Source organism: Heterodontus francisci, chromosome 30 (genome assembly GCF_036365525.1).
Source record: "Heterodontus francisci isolate sHetFra1 chromosome 30, sHetFra1.hap1, whole genome shotgun sequence".
Lineage (NCBI taxonomy): Eukaryota > Metazoa > Chordata > Chondrichthyes > Heterodontiformes > Heterodontidae > Heterodontus > Heterodontus francisci.
The window spans coordinates 17,760,824-17,774,580 of record NC_090400.1 but is presented as its reverse complement, the minus strand read 5'-3'; the positions used below and the strand labels follow the sequence as shown (position 1 = coordinate 17,774,580).

The 13,757-nt window shown below is 40.4% G+C and overlaps 1 protein-coding gene across 4 annotated transcripts in view; it reads left to right on the top strand.

Annotated features, from left to right (window-relative positions):
* The window catches only part of pom121 (POM121 transmembrane nucleoporin), a 69,875-nt gene that overhangs the window by 17,755 nt on the left and 38,363 nt on the right, over positions 1-13,757 (top strand). For all 4 annotated transcript variants that reach the window (XM_068010192.1, XM_068010191.1, XM_068010189.1 and 1 more), the window contains 4 exons: positions 1,324-1,404; positions 3,281-3,452; positions 4,515-4,612; positions 7,972-8,051. In XM_068010192.1, the coding sequence (XP_067866293.1) occupies positions 1,324-1,404; positions 3,281-3,452; positions 4,515-4,612; positions 7,972-8,051 (431 nt within the window). The remainder of the gene's footprint in view (positions 1-1,323; positions 1,405-3,280; positions 3,453-4,514; positions 4,613-7,971; positions 8,052-13,757) is intronic.

Here is a 13,757-nt window from a genome sequence, read left to right as displayed (position 1 = left end):
CTACCATCTTCGGCCTGTGCACGAAACGTGCATGCGATAACACCAAGCTGACCCTTGGGACCAAGCTGGTGATTTATAAAGCCTGTGTTCTCAGCACCTTGCTACAGCTAGCAGGAAAAGAAGCTCAATAATTTCCATCTGTGGCATCTTAAGTCTCAGAATAGAATCATACAGCCTGGAGGGAAGCTGACCAGTGGGAACAATGTATCACTATTTATCTTATAAACCTTCACAACATTGGCATTCTAGGATCATTTAAACTTTCTCAGCTTAAGTGGGAGGGAAAAATCCAAAGTTGCATTTCTCTTCATTACTGTAACCCTTCTGAGTGAATCTATATAGCACCTGTTCTACTGCTTTTCTATCCTTCCTATAATGTGGTTTGCAAAACTGTTAACCATGGTGTAACTGTGACCTAAGGCCTATGACAAATGCATTGCTTCCTTGCTCTTGTATTCTGCACCCCTTGTTAGAAAACCAAAAATTCAGTTTTCAGTTTCTATGCCTTGTCTACTTATGCGAACCCCCTCTACTCTCATGTGTATTTGCATGCGAAGGCCTCTTGCTCCTCTACTGTTGAAAATCTCAGCACTTAAAGACTGTCTTCTTTCTCTATGCTTTGAAAATATGTTACTTCACATTTTTCCAACAGTGAGCTGCTTCTGCCATCTATCCTGCCATCCTGTTAGCCTGGTACAGACTTTCACAGTCATCATCAAAATTTATCATTGTTATCTTAAATGATCAGATTTTGATATTGTTTATTCAATTCTTAAGTCTTAATTATTCCTATTTTAAGTTAGAGCATTCCCAACTCTCTGGAACAGAGTAAGTCACATCTTTCTAGTCCTTGGGGCTTCCTTTTCCCAAATATTCCTTATCGCTACACATCTCTGTATCCAAGTGGCCACATTCCCCTCAGTTTTACGTGACATTGTTGTCAAAAGTGTTACAAATGTAGCATCTTGTAAAGACCATTTAATTCATATAGTTTGTTTTTAAACAAAAATCAAGTGCAGGCCCATGAGCAGCCACTAGATATTTTCAGTACACTTTGGTATTGAATGAGGTAGACTGGCAATGTGATTGAACGGAGCCCAATTTTGAGTTTGCAAATCCAGATCCTCTAGCGAGAAAAACTAATCTTCTGTTAAATAAGATAATTTACAAACTTGGTGTAACTGAGTTTCCTGTGAAATCATATAACTCTCATGAGTGTAGAGAAAAATGGGCATCATGCCTTTGAAAACTAATTACTGATTGACAAACTTCAAGTTCCAGTCGTGTCTTGTGATAGCTTAACTTGTTGCTTTTTGTTTCCAGACGCCATGACAGCAGTGGAAGTGGTCACTCTGCATTTGAACCCCTGTTGGCCAATGGAGCTCCAGCTTCTTTGATTCCAAAGTAAGTTGAGTGCAGAAGAAAGGCCAGAAATAGGTGTACAATAAACTGGTCCCAATAATAAATGAAGTTCCACCCATTACCATTTTTGGACATAATTTCAAAATGCTGTTCCAGATAGTTGAATTACTTATGCAGCAATACAATGGTCCATTAAATTTAAATCACTTCCATCTGCTGAATATTTGGAATCGTTGAATTTGTGCCATACCAGTAACAACTTTTTATGCAGTGAAGTTTTTAAAACTTTTGTGACAGTCAGGGATGGGTTGGACTTCACCTTGGTCCTTTTATTTCCGGTTGCACAATCTGCGATCTAATTGTTGTTCCATCTGGCATTGTCACTTGGGCACCTTTCAGCCTGATTACAGGGTAGAGCTCAAAAATGTGCAATTTCTCTTCACAGACCTTGGAAGTGGCTGGTACACACCTATGTTACCTGTTAACCATCATGTTTTAAGTTTTCCTTGTGCTCCCTAAATCTAAGCAGGTTTTAATTGCTGTGAATGAAGTTTGTTTGCATTGTTTTCCGCACTGACAGATAGCTCGGCCCTTGCGATTCTTAAAGTCGAAAAATACTGTGCCACCGAATACTAGGGCATGGGTTTACTCCTCTGGCTTCCCATTCCCATATGGTGATGTCTTTGTTACACCTCCCCAGGTACTTTGCTTGGGCAAGATTAGAAAATTGAGGGACAGTTACCTCTGACCATTCTTGTAGACTTAGAAGCTGCAAGTGGAATGGAAAAAAACTTGGCATGTCAGGTAATATAGCTGAGCTGCTTTAACAGCTGGTCATTGTCCCTCGTCATCATTGAACCATCTTGTACAGTTGTAGCTTTTATCTCGGAATATGTGCTTAACTTTACTAACTCGGGCTGGGGTTGACTTTATTGACATTAATTATATCCTCCAGTTCATGTTCACTCTCCATTCTTCTCTCTTTTCACCAATATGAAAATCACATGGTTACTTTAGAAAATCACCTCAGTGTGCAGTTAAAATTGTACTGTAGAAAAATGTTAATTTCTTGTAGCTTGTACTGGCATCTACCCAGGCATTTTCACTTAGTGTAAATAAAGTTGTTCCACTTTATTTTAAATGTGACTCAACAGTCAACTAAATACTGCATATGATTGAAAAGTTTTAGATTTCTGTCTTTGAGTGGAATATCCTGCAGATATTAAATGTTATGGAGAATTGTCTCCTATATGGCTTGGTGTGTAAATAGTCACTATGTTGTATTGTGCAGGAGCTTCCCAGGTTCAAAACCTTGATCTGTGAGCAATTCAGTGTCAATTGGGGCAGCAGTTAAATTGCTACAATAGGCTTCTGTGCACCTGATTGTTCAGCAACTCTGGTGATGACATCCTTTCCATTAGGGATCACTAGATAGCAAAAAGCTTGGTACGATTGAGATCAGGATCAACTCAGATGGCTGGTTTCCTGTAATCATGTAGGCTGTACAGGGTACATTGAGGAACTCCTCTTGGGGGAAGTACCAGAACTCTGCTGCTGTCTGTGGAACTGTACCCTAGCAAGAGGCAACACTGGAAGGAATATTGCAACCAAGAACAAAATGTTTGGAAAAGAGAGAAAAGGTATACTTTAGAACTTGAGGTGTAGGATCTTTAAAATGAACTCATAACGGATTATTTATAAAAAAACAATGCTAGCAGAACAGAGGGGCACATCATTAGCTACAAACGCGAGCAGAACAGAGGGGCACATCATTAGCTACAAACGCTAGCAGAACAGAGGGGCACATCATTAGCTACAAACGCTAGCAGAACAGAAGGGCACATCATTAGCTACAAATCCATATTATTTTGTGCAATTCTCCCTGATTTTGACTTCATTTTTTTTTTCTCTTTTCTAGACCTGGAACCTTAAAGAGGGGCACCAATTCCCAGTGTTCAGATGACCCCATCTCCAAAAGGTCACGAACATCCTCCATCAGCTCACTGAACAGCACCTGTGTGGGTGGGAAGCACACTTCTGCTCGCAATCCAATTTTCAGTTCTTACAGTTCCACCCGAGGCCATGTTCAGGTTAGTGTATAGTGGAGCATGTAAAACTGAATCACGCCTTACTGTTTGCAGTTCTCTTCAAATATGATGGGATGTTGGATATTTTCTGCATCTGTACATAGCCTATTTGAAAAATGCTAGAGTGTGGTGTTAGCCTTCAATATGCACTGTAGTCCGCCACATTAGTGCAGTACTGAGAGAGTGCTGTTTTGTTGGAGAATGTCTTTTGGATCGGAGGCTAAACTGAGGGCTGTCTGGGTGGGTGTATAAAGTTCCACTGTACCATTTGAAAATCAGCATTCTCCTAATAGCCATCATTTATCCTTCAACCATCACCATCAAAAGCGGATTAACTGCAGTCATTTGCTGTTGTGGAACTTTGTGTCGAAATTAGTTGCCCAATAGCCTACAAGCAATAGTGAGTACATTTTACAAGTCGTCCATTCATTGGTTATAAAGCTCTTCCTCTACCACAGGGGTGCCCTTCGCCTCTTAAACCCACTTCACAGTCTGTTCTTCCTTCCTTCGCACTGCTGCCCCATGATTCTTCCTCTTCACTGACACTTGGATTTAATGATAGGGAAGGCAACAGCATTGTATCCCCATAAGTTGTAACTTTGCACAAGTCTGACTTTATATTGGGTGATTAAACCTAAAAAATTCATAACCCAGCGATGAGAAATGATGGCATAATATATATCTATAAAATAAAAATAATGCTACTGCATAAACATTTTGTCAATTTTCTCATTATATGTTCTTAAGTTCACACTTGAAATCAGAATTGCCTTCGTAAACTTGTTAAGCGGGCATTATATACCCTCCTGCAGGAGGGTGCAGTGATTGTATTATAAGTTTGCATAAGGCATTTCTGTTATAATTTGGTTAGGAATGTGTTATGGAAAACTTGACAGGAAGTGTGCAGAAACTTCAGATTTTTAATTTCTGGTGCAGAAGATAGATATGTGCCAAAAGCTGGGTCGTTACTGGAATTGGTCAGGTTTTCTTTGGTACCCTACTAACCTATTGCTATGTAACTTGCTTGAAATAATGATCTGACTGAATTTCTTTGTTATCTTGTAGGGTTTTAAGAATTATCTCTCAGTACGGAATGCATCTCCGCTCTCTAGCCCTGCCTCTTCACGTTCTCAAACTCCTGAGAGACCAGGCAAGAAAATGAGGTAACAACTGCAGTTCTGAAAATGTCCTAAATTAAACATTCATTGAAATAAGTGAAATACAAAGCTAATCACGAAATTCTCTTCAACATGAACTGCATCATTGGTCATGAACAATGAAGTACTATTGGGGGGGTGGGGGGCGTCTGTGTCACTTCAGGCATGCATGGATATTTGAATGAAAGTCATAATTATGACTGGAGCCAACCAGATAGCAGGCTATGCTTGACCTGGTATTGTGCAACAAGATAGGATTACTTAATGACCTCATTGTTAAGGCACCCCTAGGTATCAGCGATCATAATATGATTGAATTTTACATTCAGTTGAGGGGGAGAAGAGTGGTCCAAGACCAGTGTTTTAAAATAAAATAAGGGCAATTATGAGGGCATGAAAGCTAAGCTAGCTAAAGTAAACTGGCAAATTAGGTGAATATGTTAATATAGATGCAGTGGCAGACATTTAAGGGGATATTTCAGAATACACAGAATAGATACATTTCAACGAGAAAGAAAAATTCCAAGGGGGAGACCCGCCATCCGTGTTTAACAAAAACAGTTAAAGATAGTATCAAACTTAAAGAAAAAGCATATAATTGCGCAAAGTTGGGTGGCAGGTCAGAAGATTGGACAGAATATAAAAAACAGCAAAGATTGACTAAAAGATCGATAAGGAAGGTAAAATTAGAGTACAGGAGAAAGCTAACTCGAAATATAAAGACAGATAGTAAGGGTTTCTATAGATATTTAAAAAAGAAAAGAGTTAACAAATTGAGTGTTGGTCCTATAGAAAGTGAGTTTGGGGAATTAATAATGGATAATAAGGAGATGGCAGATGAATTGAACAAGTATTCTGCATCGGTGTTCACTATAGAGGATACAAGTAACATCCCAGAATTAGCTGTAAATCAGGAAATGGAAGGGAGGGAGGAACTCAGGAAAATTACAATCACCAGAGAAATGGTACTGAACAAATTGTTGGAGCTGCGGTCTGCCAAGTCCCCGGATCCTGATGGACTTCATCCTAGGGTGTTAAAAGAAGTGGCTAGTGAGATAGTTGATGCATTAGTTTTAATTTTACAAAATTCCCGAGATTCGGAGAATGTTCCGTTAGATTGGAAAATAGTGAATGTAACTCCTTTATTCAAAAAGGGAGACAGAAAGGGCGGCACAGTGGCGCAGTGGTTAGCACCGCAGCCTCACAGCTCCAGGGACCCGGGTTCAATTCCGGGTACTGCCTGTGTGGAGTTTGCAAGTTCTCCCTGTGTCTGCGTGGGTTTTCTCCGGGTGCTCCGGTTTCCTCCCACAAGCCAAAAGACTTGCAGGTTGATAGGTAAATTGGCCATCATAAATTGTCACTAGTATAGGTAAGTGGTAGGGAAATATAGGGACAGGTGGGGATGTTTGGTAGGAATATAGGATTCATATAAATGGGTGGTTGATGTTCGGCACAGACTCGGTGGGCCGAAGGGCCTGTTTCAGTGCTGTATCTCTAATCTAAAAAAAAAAAGCAGGAAACTACAGGCCAGTTAGCTTAACATTTGTCTTAGGGAAAATGTTAGAAGCTATTATTCAAGACGTTTTAGCAGGGCACTTTGAAAAATTGAAGGTAATCAGGCAGAGTCAACGTGTTTTTGTGAAATGGAAATCATGTTTAACCAGTTTATTGGAGTTCTTTGAGGGAGTTACATGTGCTGTGGATAAAGGGGAACTGGTGGATGTGTTGTACTTAGATTTCCAGAAGGCATTTGATAAGGTGCCACATCAAAGGTTATTGCAGAAAATAAAAGCTCATGGTATCGGGGGTAACATTGGCATGGGTAGAAGATTGGCTAGCTAACAGGAAACAGTAGGCATAAATGGGTCATTTTCTGGTTGGCAAAATGTAACGAGTGGTGTGCCACAGGGATCTGTGCTGGGGCCTCCGCTTTTTACAATTTATATAAACGACTTAGATGAAGGGACTGAAAGTATAGTTGCTACATTTGCTGATGACACAAAGATAGGTAGAAAAGTAAGTTGTGAAGAGGACATAAAGAGGTTACAAAGGGATAGATAGAGATAGGTTATGTGAATGGGCAAAGATCTGGCAAATGGAGTATAATGTGGAAAAGTGTGAAATTGCCCATTTTGGCAAGAAGAATAAAAAAGAGGCACATTATCTAAATGGTGAGAGATTGCAGAGCTCTGAGATGCAGAAGGGATCTGGGTGTCCTAGTGCATGAATCGCAAAAGGCTAGTATGCAGGTACAGCATGTAATTAGGAAAGCTAATAGAATGTTATCGTTTATCGCGAGGGAAATTGAATACAGAAGTAGGAAGGTTATGCTACAGTTATACAGGGAATTGATGAGACCACATCTGGAGTACTGTGTACAGTATTGGTCTTATTTAAGGAAGGATGTAAATGCGTTGGAAGCAGTTCAGAGAAGGTTTACTAGACTGATATCTGGAATGGGCGGGCTATCTTATGAGGAAAGATTGGACAGGCTACGCTTGTATCCGCTGGAATTTAGAAGAGTAAGAGGCGACTTGTTTGAAACAGATAAGATCCTGAGGGGTCTTGACAGGGTGGATGTGGAAAGGATGTTTCCCCTTGTGGGAGGATCTAGAACTAGGGGTCACTATTTAAAAATAAGTGGTCGCCCATTTAAGACCGAGATGAGGAAAAAATTTTTCTCTGAGGGTTGTGAGTCTTTGGAAATCTCTTCCTCAAAGGGTGGTGGAAGCAGAGCCTTTGAATATTTTTAAGGCAGAGGTAGATAGATTCTTGGTAAGCAAGGGGTGAAAGGTTATCGGGGTGGGTGGGAATGTGGAGTAATCAGTTCAGCCATGAACTTAATGAAGGGTGGAGCAAGCTCAAGGAGCCGAGTGGCCTACTCCTAATTCGTATGTTCGTACATACCTGTTGGGTCACACTGGCAGAATTCTACTGTTGGTGTTTCCCATATAGCTCAGTAAGTAAAAGACTATGTAATTCATCCATATTTACCAGCAGTTTCCAGGATCAGTTCTGTGCCAAGATAGTTGATCTTGGCCAGGTGCCAATAGGTGTTGTAAATGATCTCTGTCCTGGGCAAGAAATAATACCAGGATTCTCACAACTAATCATTCAGTGACCCCAGGTGGAAAGCACCCACATAGGAGAGAACAGGATTGAGTTTAGCTGGTAAAGCATGCTGGCAGTGACTGTCATGGCTCTTCAAGCAAAGCGGATTATTTCTGTACTGTACCAGAGGTTGACTGGCATCTTTTGAACTGTACCTTGCAAGAGGGGAAAATATTTTGCTACAAAGCAAAACCTTAAGTACTGTTTGCTTGGATTTAGGAAATATTTTTAATTTGTTTGATGTTTATCCACAGAGAGGAAGAAGTACAAAGGTCAGATGCCTCTACTCCAGTTAAAGTGGACAGGGCAGAAAAAGACCAGCCCTTGGAAGAAGGTAAGAAGCAAATAGAATACTATTAAAAAAAAGAACAATTTAAGTACATTGCAGATTAATCTGAGAAAGCCACTTATGTCGTACAAGCTTGTGGATAAAATGCTTCAGTTGCAATTTCAGGCACTGGATATACTTAGTAATCTTTGAGACATGCACATATCTTGCATCATGTACGTAACCCCAACTAATACTGTTCTTAATTCAGTGTGTTTGCCCACTTGCGTACTGGTTGCACAACAGATTTGCTTACAGTCATCACAGTGTTATTAGCTTTAAGTAATATCTGTGGAATATTTCTGTTCGATCTACTTGAAGTAAGGATGTTCACTAGCATAACTGTGGATTTTGTTGTTCCAAACTTTGGCTGTAGTCAGAGCACTTTCAGCTGCTGAGTCCTTGGTGAATGTTTGCACTATTATTAATTGTAATGTGAGAAGCTGACTGAGTTAGGCTGAGTGGGAGAGATTAACTCTGAGGTAGGATGGGTTTTGAATCTCTACTCTGCTTAGAGTTTGCAGTGGAGAGTTTTCCAGTTTCTGTAGTATATTGGACAATACATGCTCATTTACGCAGCTGGTGGTTGGCTAAGCGGGTAGGTTGGTGTCAGGTTGATGACTGGGGGCAAGCACGTGGAATGTCAATGTCTCTCCCAAACAGGTCTGTTGGCTGTCGGGTTATTGTTTTGGCTTTCCTCTGGAGTTGTTAGCTGTCCTTATTGCCATTCCAGCTGGTGGAAGTCCTCCAACTTCTCTCTTATCGTCAGGTAAATTTTTCCATGACTTCCTGGACCTGATAGTGTTAGAGTAAAGGGTAAGGAGGGGAAGAATTTTTTGAAATATGTTCAGGTGAACTTCCTTGACCAGTATGTTCTCTGTCCAACTAAGAAGGATGCATTCTGGATATGGTGCTGGGCGGAGAGGTGGGCCAAGGGGGTCTATGGGGGTAACACTTGGGTAAGAGTGATCATCATATTATGAGGTTTAGATGAGTAATGGAGAAGAGCAAGGAGCTACCTAAGATAGAACTTCTAAATTGGAAGAGGGCTAACTTCAATAGGATGAGAGGGGAGCTGGCCAGGGAAAAATGGAATCGATTGACGGGAAAAACTATAACATAATAATGGGTGATATTAAAGGAAGAGATGTTTCAGGTACAGGTTAGGTACATTACAACAAGGGCAAAAGATAGGGGAACCAAAGCCAGGGTTCCTTGGATGACGAGGGAGATGCAGGATACAATGAAACAAAAAAAAGAGGGTGTGTGTTGCAGGTCAGGTGAATTCTCCAAGTGAGAATTAGGTCAAATAGAATAAGTTGAGAGGGGAAGTGAAGAGGGAAAATAAGACTGGCAAAGAGAGAATATGAGAATAGAATGGTAGTCAACATAAAAGGAAACCCAAAAATCTTCTACCGGCATGTAAATCGTAACGAGGTAGCAAGAGGCAGAGTGGGTTCTGTTTGGGACAAAGAGATTGATATAGGCTTAGTGGCACAGGGCAAAGCTAGAATACTTAATGAGTACTTTGTAAACACCGATACAAAGGAAGACGATGCTGGCAAAATATCGGTCGAAGTGGAGAGGTAATGGATAGGGTGAAAATTGGTCGGCTGAATGTTTTGAAAAGGCTGGCTATGCTTAAAGTGGATAAGTCACCTGGTCCGGGTGGCTTTCACCCCAGGTTGCTCAAGGAAGTAGGGGTGGATATGATGGAAGGGCTTACCATAATCTTCTAACCTTGCCTAGAAACCAGGGATGTGCCAGAGGATTAGAAAGTGGCAAATGTGACACCCTTATTCAAGATAGGGTGTGAGGACATTCCTAGGAACTACAGACCGGTCAGTTTAAAATCATTGGTGGGTAAGATTTTAGGCACCTGGAAAGATTTGAGTTAATGAAGGATAGCCAACAGGGATTTGTAAAAGGCAGATCGTGCTTGCCTAATCAAATTGAATTGTTTGAAACAAGAGAAGGTTGATGAAGGGAATGCAATGGATGTTGTCTGTGTGGATTTTAAGAAAGCGTTTGACAAAGTTCCACTTAAAAGGTTGGTAAGCAAAATTGAGACTCATGGGATAGGAGGGTCAGAGTCAGCTTGGATAAAAAAATTGGCTTAAAGACAGAAAACTGCAACTTGTGGTAAATGGTTATTTTTCAAACTGGAGAATGGTAGACATTGGTGTTCTCCAAGGGTCAGTGCCAGGGCAGCTGCTTTTTTATATATACCAAACTTGGAGGAGTGGCAACAGTGAGGATGATACCAATTGACTGCAACAGGACATAGATAGGCTAGCAAAATGGGCAGATGGAATTTAATACAGAGAAGTGTGAGGTGATGCATTTTGGTAGAAGGGATAGGGAGAGGCAATATTGGCTTAATGGTACAGTTCTTAAGAGTGTGCAAGTGCATAGATCTTAAAAGGTGGCAGGACATAGTGAGAGAGTGGTTAGCAAAGCATATTGGGTCTTGGGCTTCATAAATAGAGGTATTGAATACAAATGCAGGGAAGTTATGCTGAACTTTTATAAAACTCTGATTAGGCTACAACTAGAGTATTACATCCAGCTCTGGTCACAATAATAAAAGCTAAATACTGCGTTTGCTGGAAATCTGAAATAAAAATGAAGTGCTGGAAATACTCAGGTCTGACACCATCTGTGGAGAGAGAAACAGAGTTAACTGTGTCCTTTTGGTGCAGAGTGCACTCGTGAATTCTGTAACTCAAAAGCAGCTACTTCCACTTCAGTGGTCATAAAGATGTTGTACCAGTATACAGCTGATACTTTAAGATTCAGAATTGGCCTCTGCCCTGCAGCCCTTCAAGTAGTTTGTACCTTCACTCATTGTTATTCTTGTAGAACATCTGCAGCTGTGTAAACATCACAATTTGTGCAAAACAGCATGAATGTCCAGACAGTCTTCTGTTGTCCTTGAACCCGGTTGGAGGAGATTGCATGTTACTTGAAAAGGGCTAGATTCAAAGAAATGTAGAAAAGTTTGCAAGCAATAGATTGGAGGCAGATGTTCATTACCATACCAGTAGAAGTCTGAAACTTGCTGTTACTTTATTACTTTTCTAAATTAGTAACTAGTTAACCAATCAAATAAGTTTAGATCGACATGACAGGTCAGATAGTGTGCTCATGGGCACATAGGAACTAACGACATGGATGGATCTAGGACTAATGTTCTCCTGAAGGATTTTGAGGAGTAGGGTCCAAATTAAAATGCAGAGCATCAAAGGTAGTAATCTCTGGGTTGTTAACTGAGCCACGGGCCAATTGGCATAGGGTCAAGCAGATTAGAGGGTTAAACGTGTGGCTGAAACAGTGGGAAGAAGAGGTTTCGATTCGTGGGGCACTGGTACCAGTACTTGGGAAAGGGAGAGCTATTCCGTTGGGCTGGCCGCCACTTAAACCGAGCTGGGGTCAGTGTCCTGGTGAATCATATAACTAGGGCTGTGGATTTGGCTTTAAACTAAAAGATGGGGGGGTATGGTCAGGTGAAGTGAAATTTGGAAATCTAAAGAGAAAATTCAAGACAAGAAATGTATTGTGCTTTGAGTAAAGACCAGCAAGAATGGGACAGAAGGGGATAGAGGGTTTAACAGTAATAGTGCGTAAATGAAAAGGTCCATGCAAAGAACAGTAGTAAAAAAATTTAAAGGCTTTTTATCTGAATGCGTGAAGCATTCGTAATAAGGTATAGCGGTACATATAGAGAGACATAATGTAGATTTAATTGCCATTACAGAGACGTGGTTGCAAGGTGACCAAGGTAGGGAAATAAATATTCCAGCAGACACAACAGTTTTAAAAGACAGACAGAATGGAAAACAAGTAGCCTTGATAGTAAAGGATGACATAAGGACGGTAGTGAAAAGGATCTTGGCTCAGATGATCAGGAGAGTAGAATTAGTATTGGTGGAGATTAGGAATCTCAAGGGTCAGAAAACGCTGGTGGGAGTAGGTTATAGGCCCCCTAACAGTAGTGATACAGTTGAACAGAGCATTAAGAAATAAATCATTGGAGCTTGTAACAAAGGCATGTAAAAATTATCAGGGCCTTTAATCATATAAACTGGACAAATCAAATTGGCAACGGTAATTTGGAAGATGAGTTTGTAGAATGGGACAGTTTCCTGGAATAATATGTTGTGGAACTGACTAGGGATAAAGCTATTTTAGATCCAGTATTGTGCATTGAGGCTGGTTTAATTAGTAATCTCATAGTAAAAGATCCTGTGGGGAAAAAGTGATCATAATACAATTGAATTCCATATTAAGTTTGACAGTAATGTACTCCAGTCCCAAACAAGAATCTTAAAGCCTATTATGTAGGTATGAGGGGAGAGCTGGCTAAGACTAAAAATAGACTAAAAGGTATGGTGGAAAATAAACAGTGGGAAACATTTAACAAAACAATTCAAAATGTTCCAAAAAAATTCATTCCATTTAAAAAAAACAGAAACTCAGACAGAAAGATCCATCCATGGTTCACTCGAAGTTAAGGATAGTGTCACGCCGACGTGCTTTGTTGAATGATAATTTTCTTTAATCCACTGACTGGAGATCTGAATTTATATTTTTTAAAGAAATTGAAAAAGGAACAGATAAAAGATGACTTTGCTAGCAGCTTAAGATGGCCACCTAATTTTCAACACTGTATCCTACATTGCAAGACCTGCGAGGTGAAGACGAAATGTCTGCTCATCCCAGCAAGAACCAAGACCCAGGAAGTTTAAGGGAACTGCCTGTTCATTTTAGCAAGAAGGAATACTTTGCTAACTACCATGCTTGAATCACTGGGTGACTGTCATGTGACAAAACCCACTATCTGGTTTTAAGTTGGTGTTTCTCTGCAGCAGGTTGAGAAGCATCTGGGCTCTGACACATACAGACCCAAGTGGGGGTCCCTCCTCTCTCTCTCTCTCCCTCTGTCCATTCCAGCTTGCTAGCTTCGAAACCTGCCTGTTGACTGACCACCTCTGCATACTCCAGCTACAATCAGAAACCCCTTTGGAGGAAATCATCCGCAACGTTGTGTCCAAGAGAACCTCCGAATCAATCATCTATCTCTTCAAATTAAAAGTCTCAGGACCACCAAATTCAGCAAGAAGCAGCCAAATCACCAAAATCCACAGACTGTGTTCCTTTTTTCTATGGATTCTTAACTCGACCAGTCTACCCTTTCCCACTCTTTAACCTATTTGTGCAAGAAATTCAAAGAATGAAAGGGTCCACTAAAGAATAAATCGGATGGTACTGTTAAAGGTGATGAGGATATGGCAGATATAGTGAATGGAACTTAGCAGCAAGACTGAAAATTTCAGTTATAGTAAACGAGGCTAAATTATCCATAATGCATATATAGGAGTTAAAAGAAATGTGTTGCGCAAAATTTTCAAGGATTTAATATCCAAAAGGTTAAAAAAAAAAGTGGTATGTCCCAGGAACCCTTTATTTTCCACAATGTTAATGAATGATGATGAGGGTTTTGTACCATGACATTTCCTGATGACTTGAAGCTTTATGGGAAGGTAACCAGTATGAAGGATGCTATGCTATCACTAAGAGACTGAGTTCAGATAGGCTGAGATGTAACATGGATTTTAATATAGATATATGCATATACAAACAAATAAAAGTGGTGGACAGGAGAAGACCCATCAAATCTGTCGTGTGACATCATGGTGAAACTTAACACCA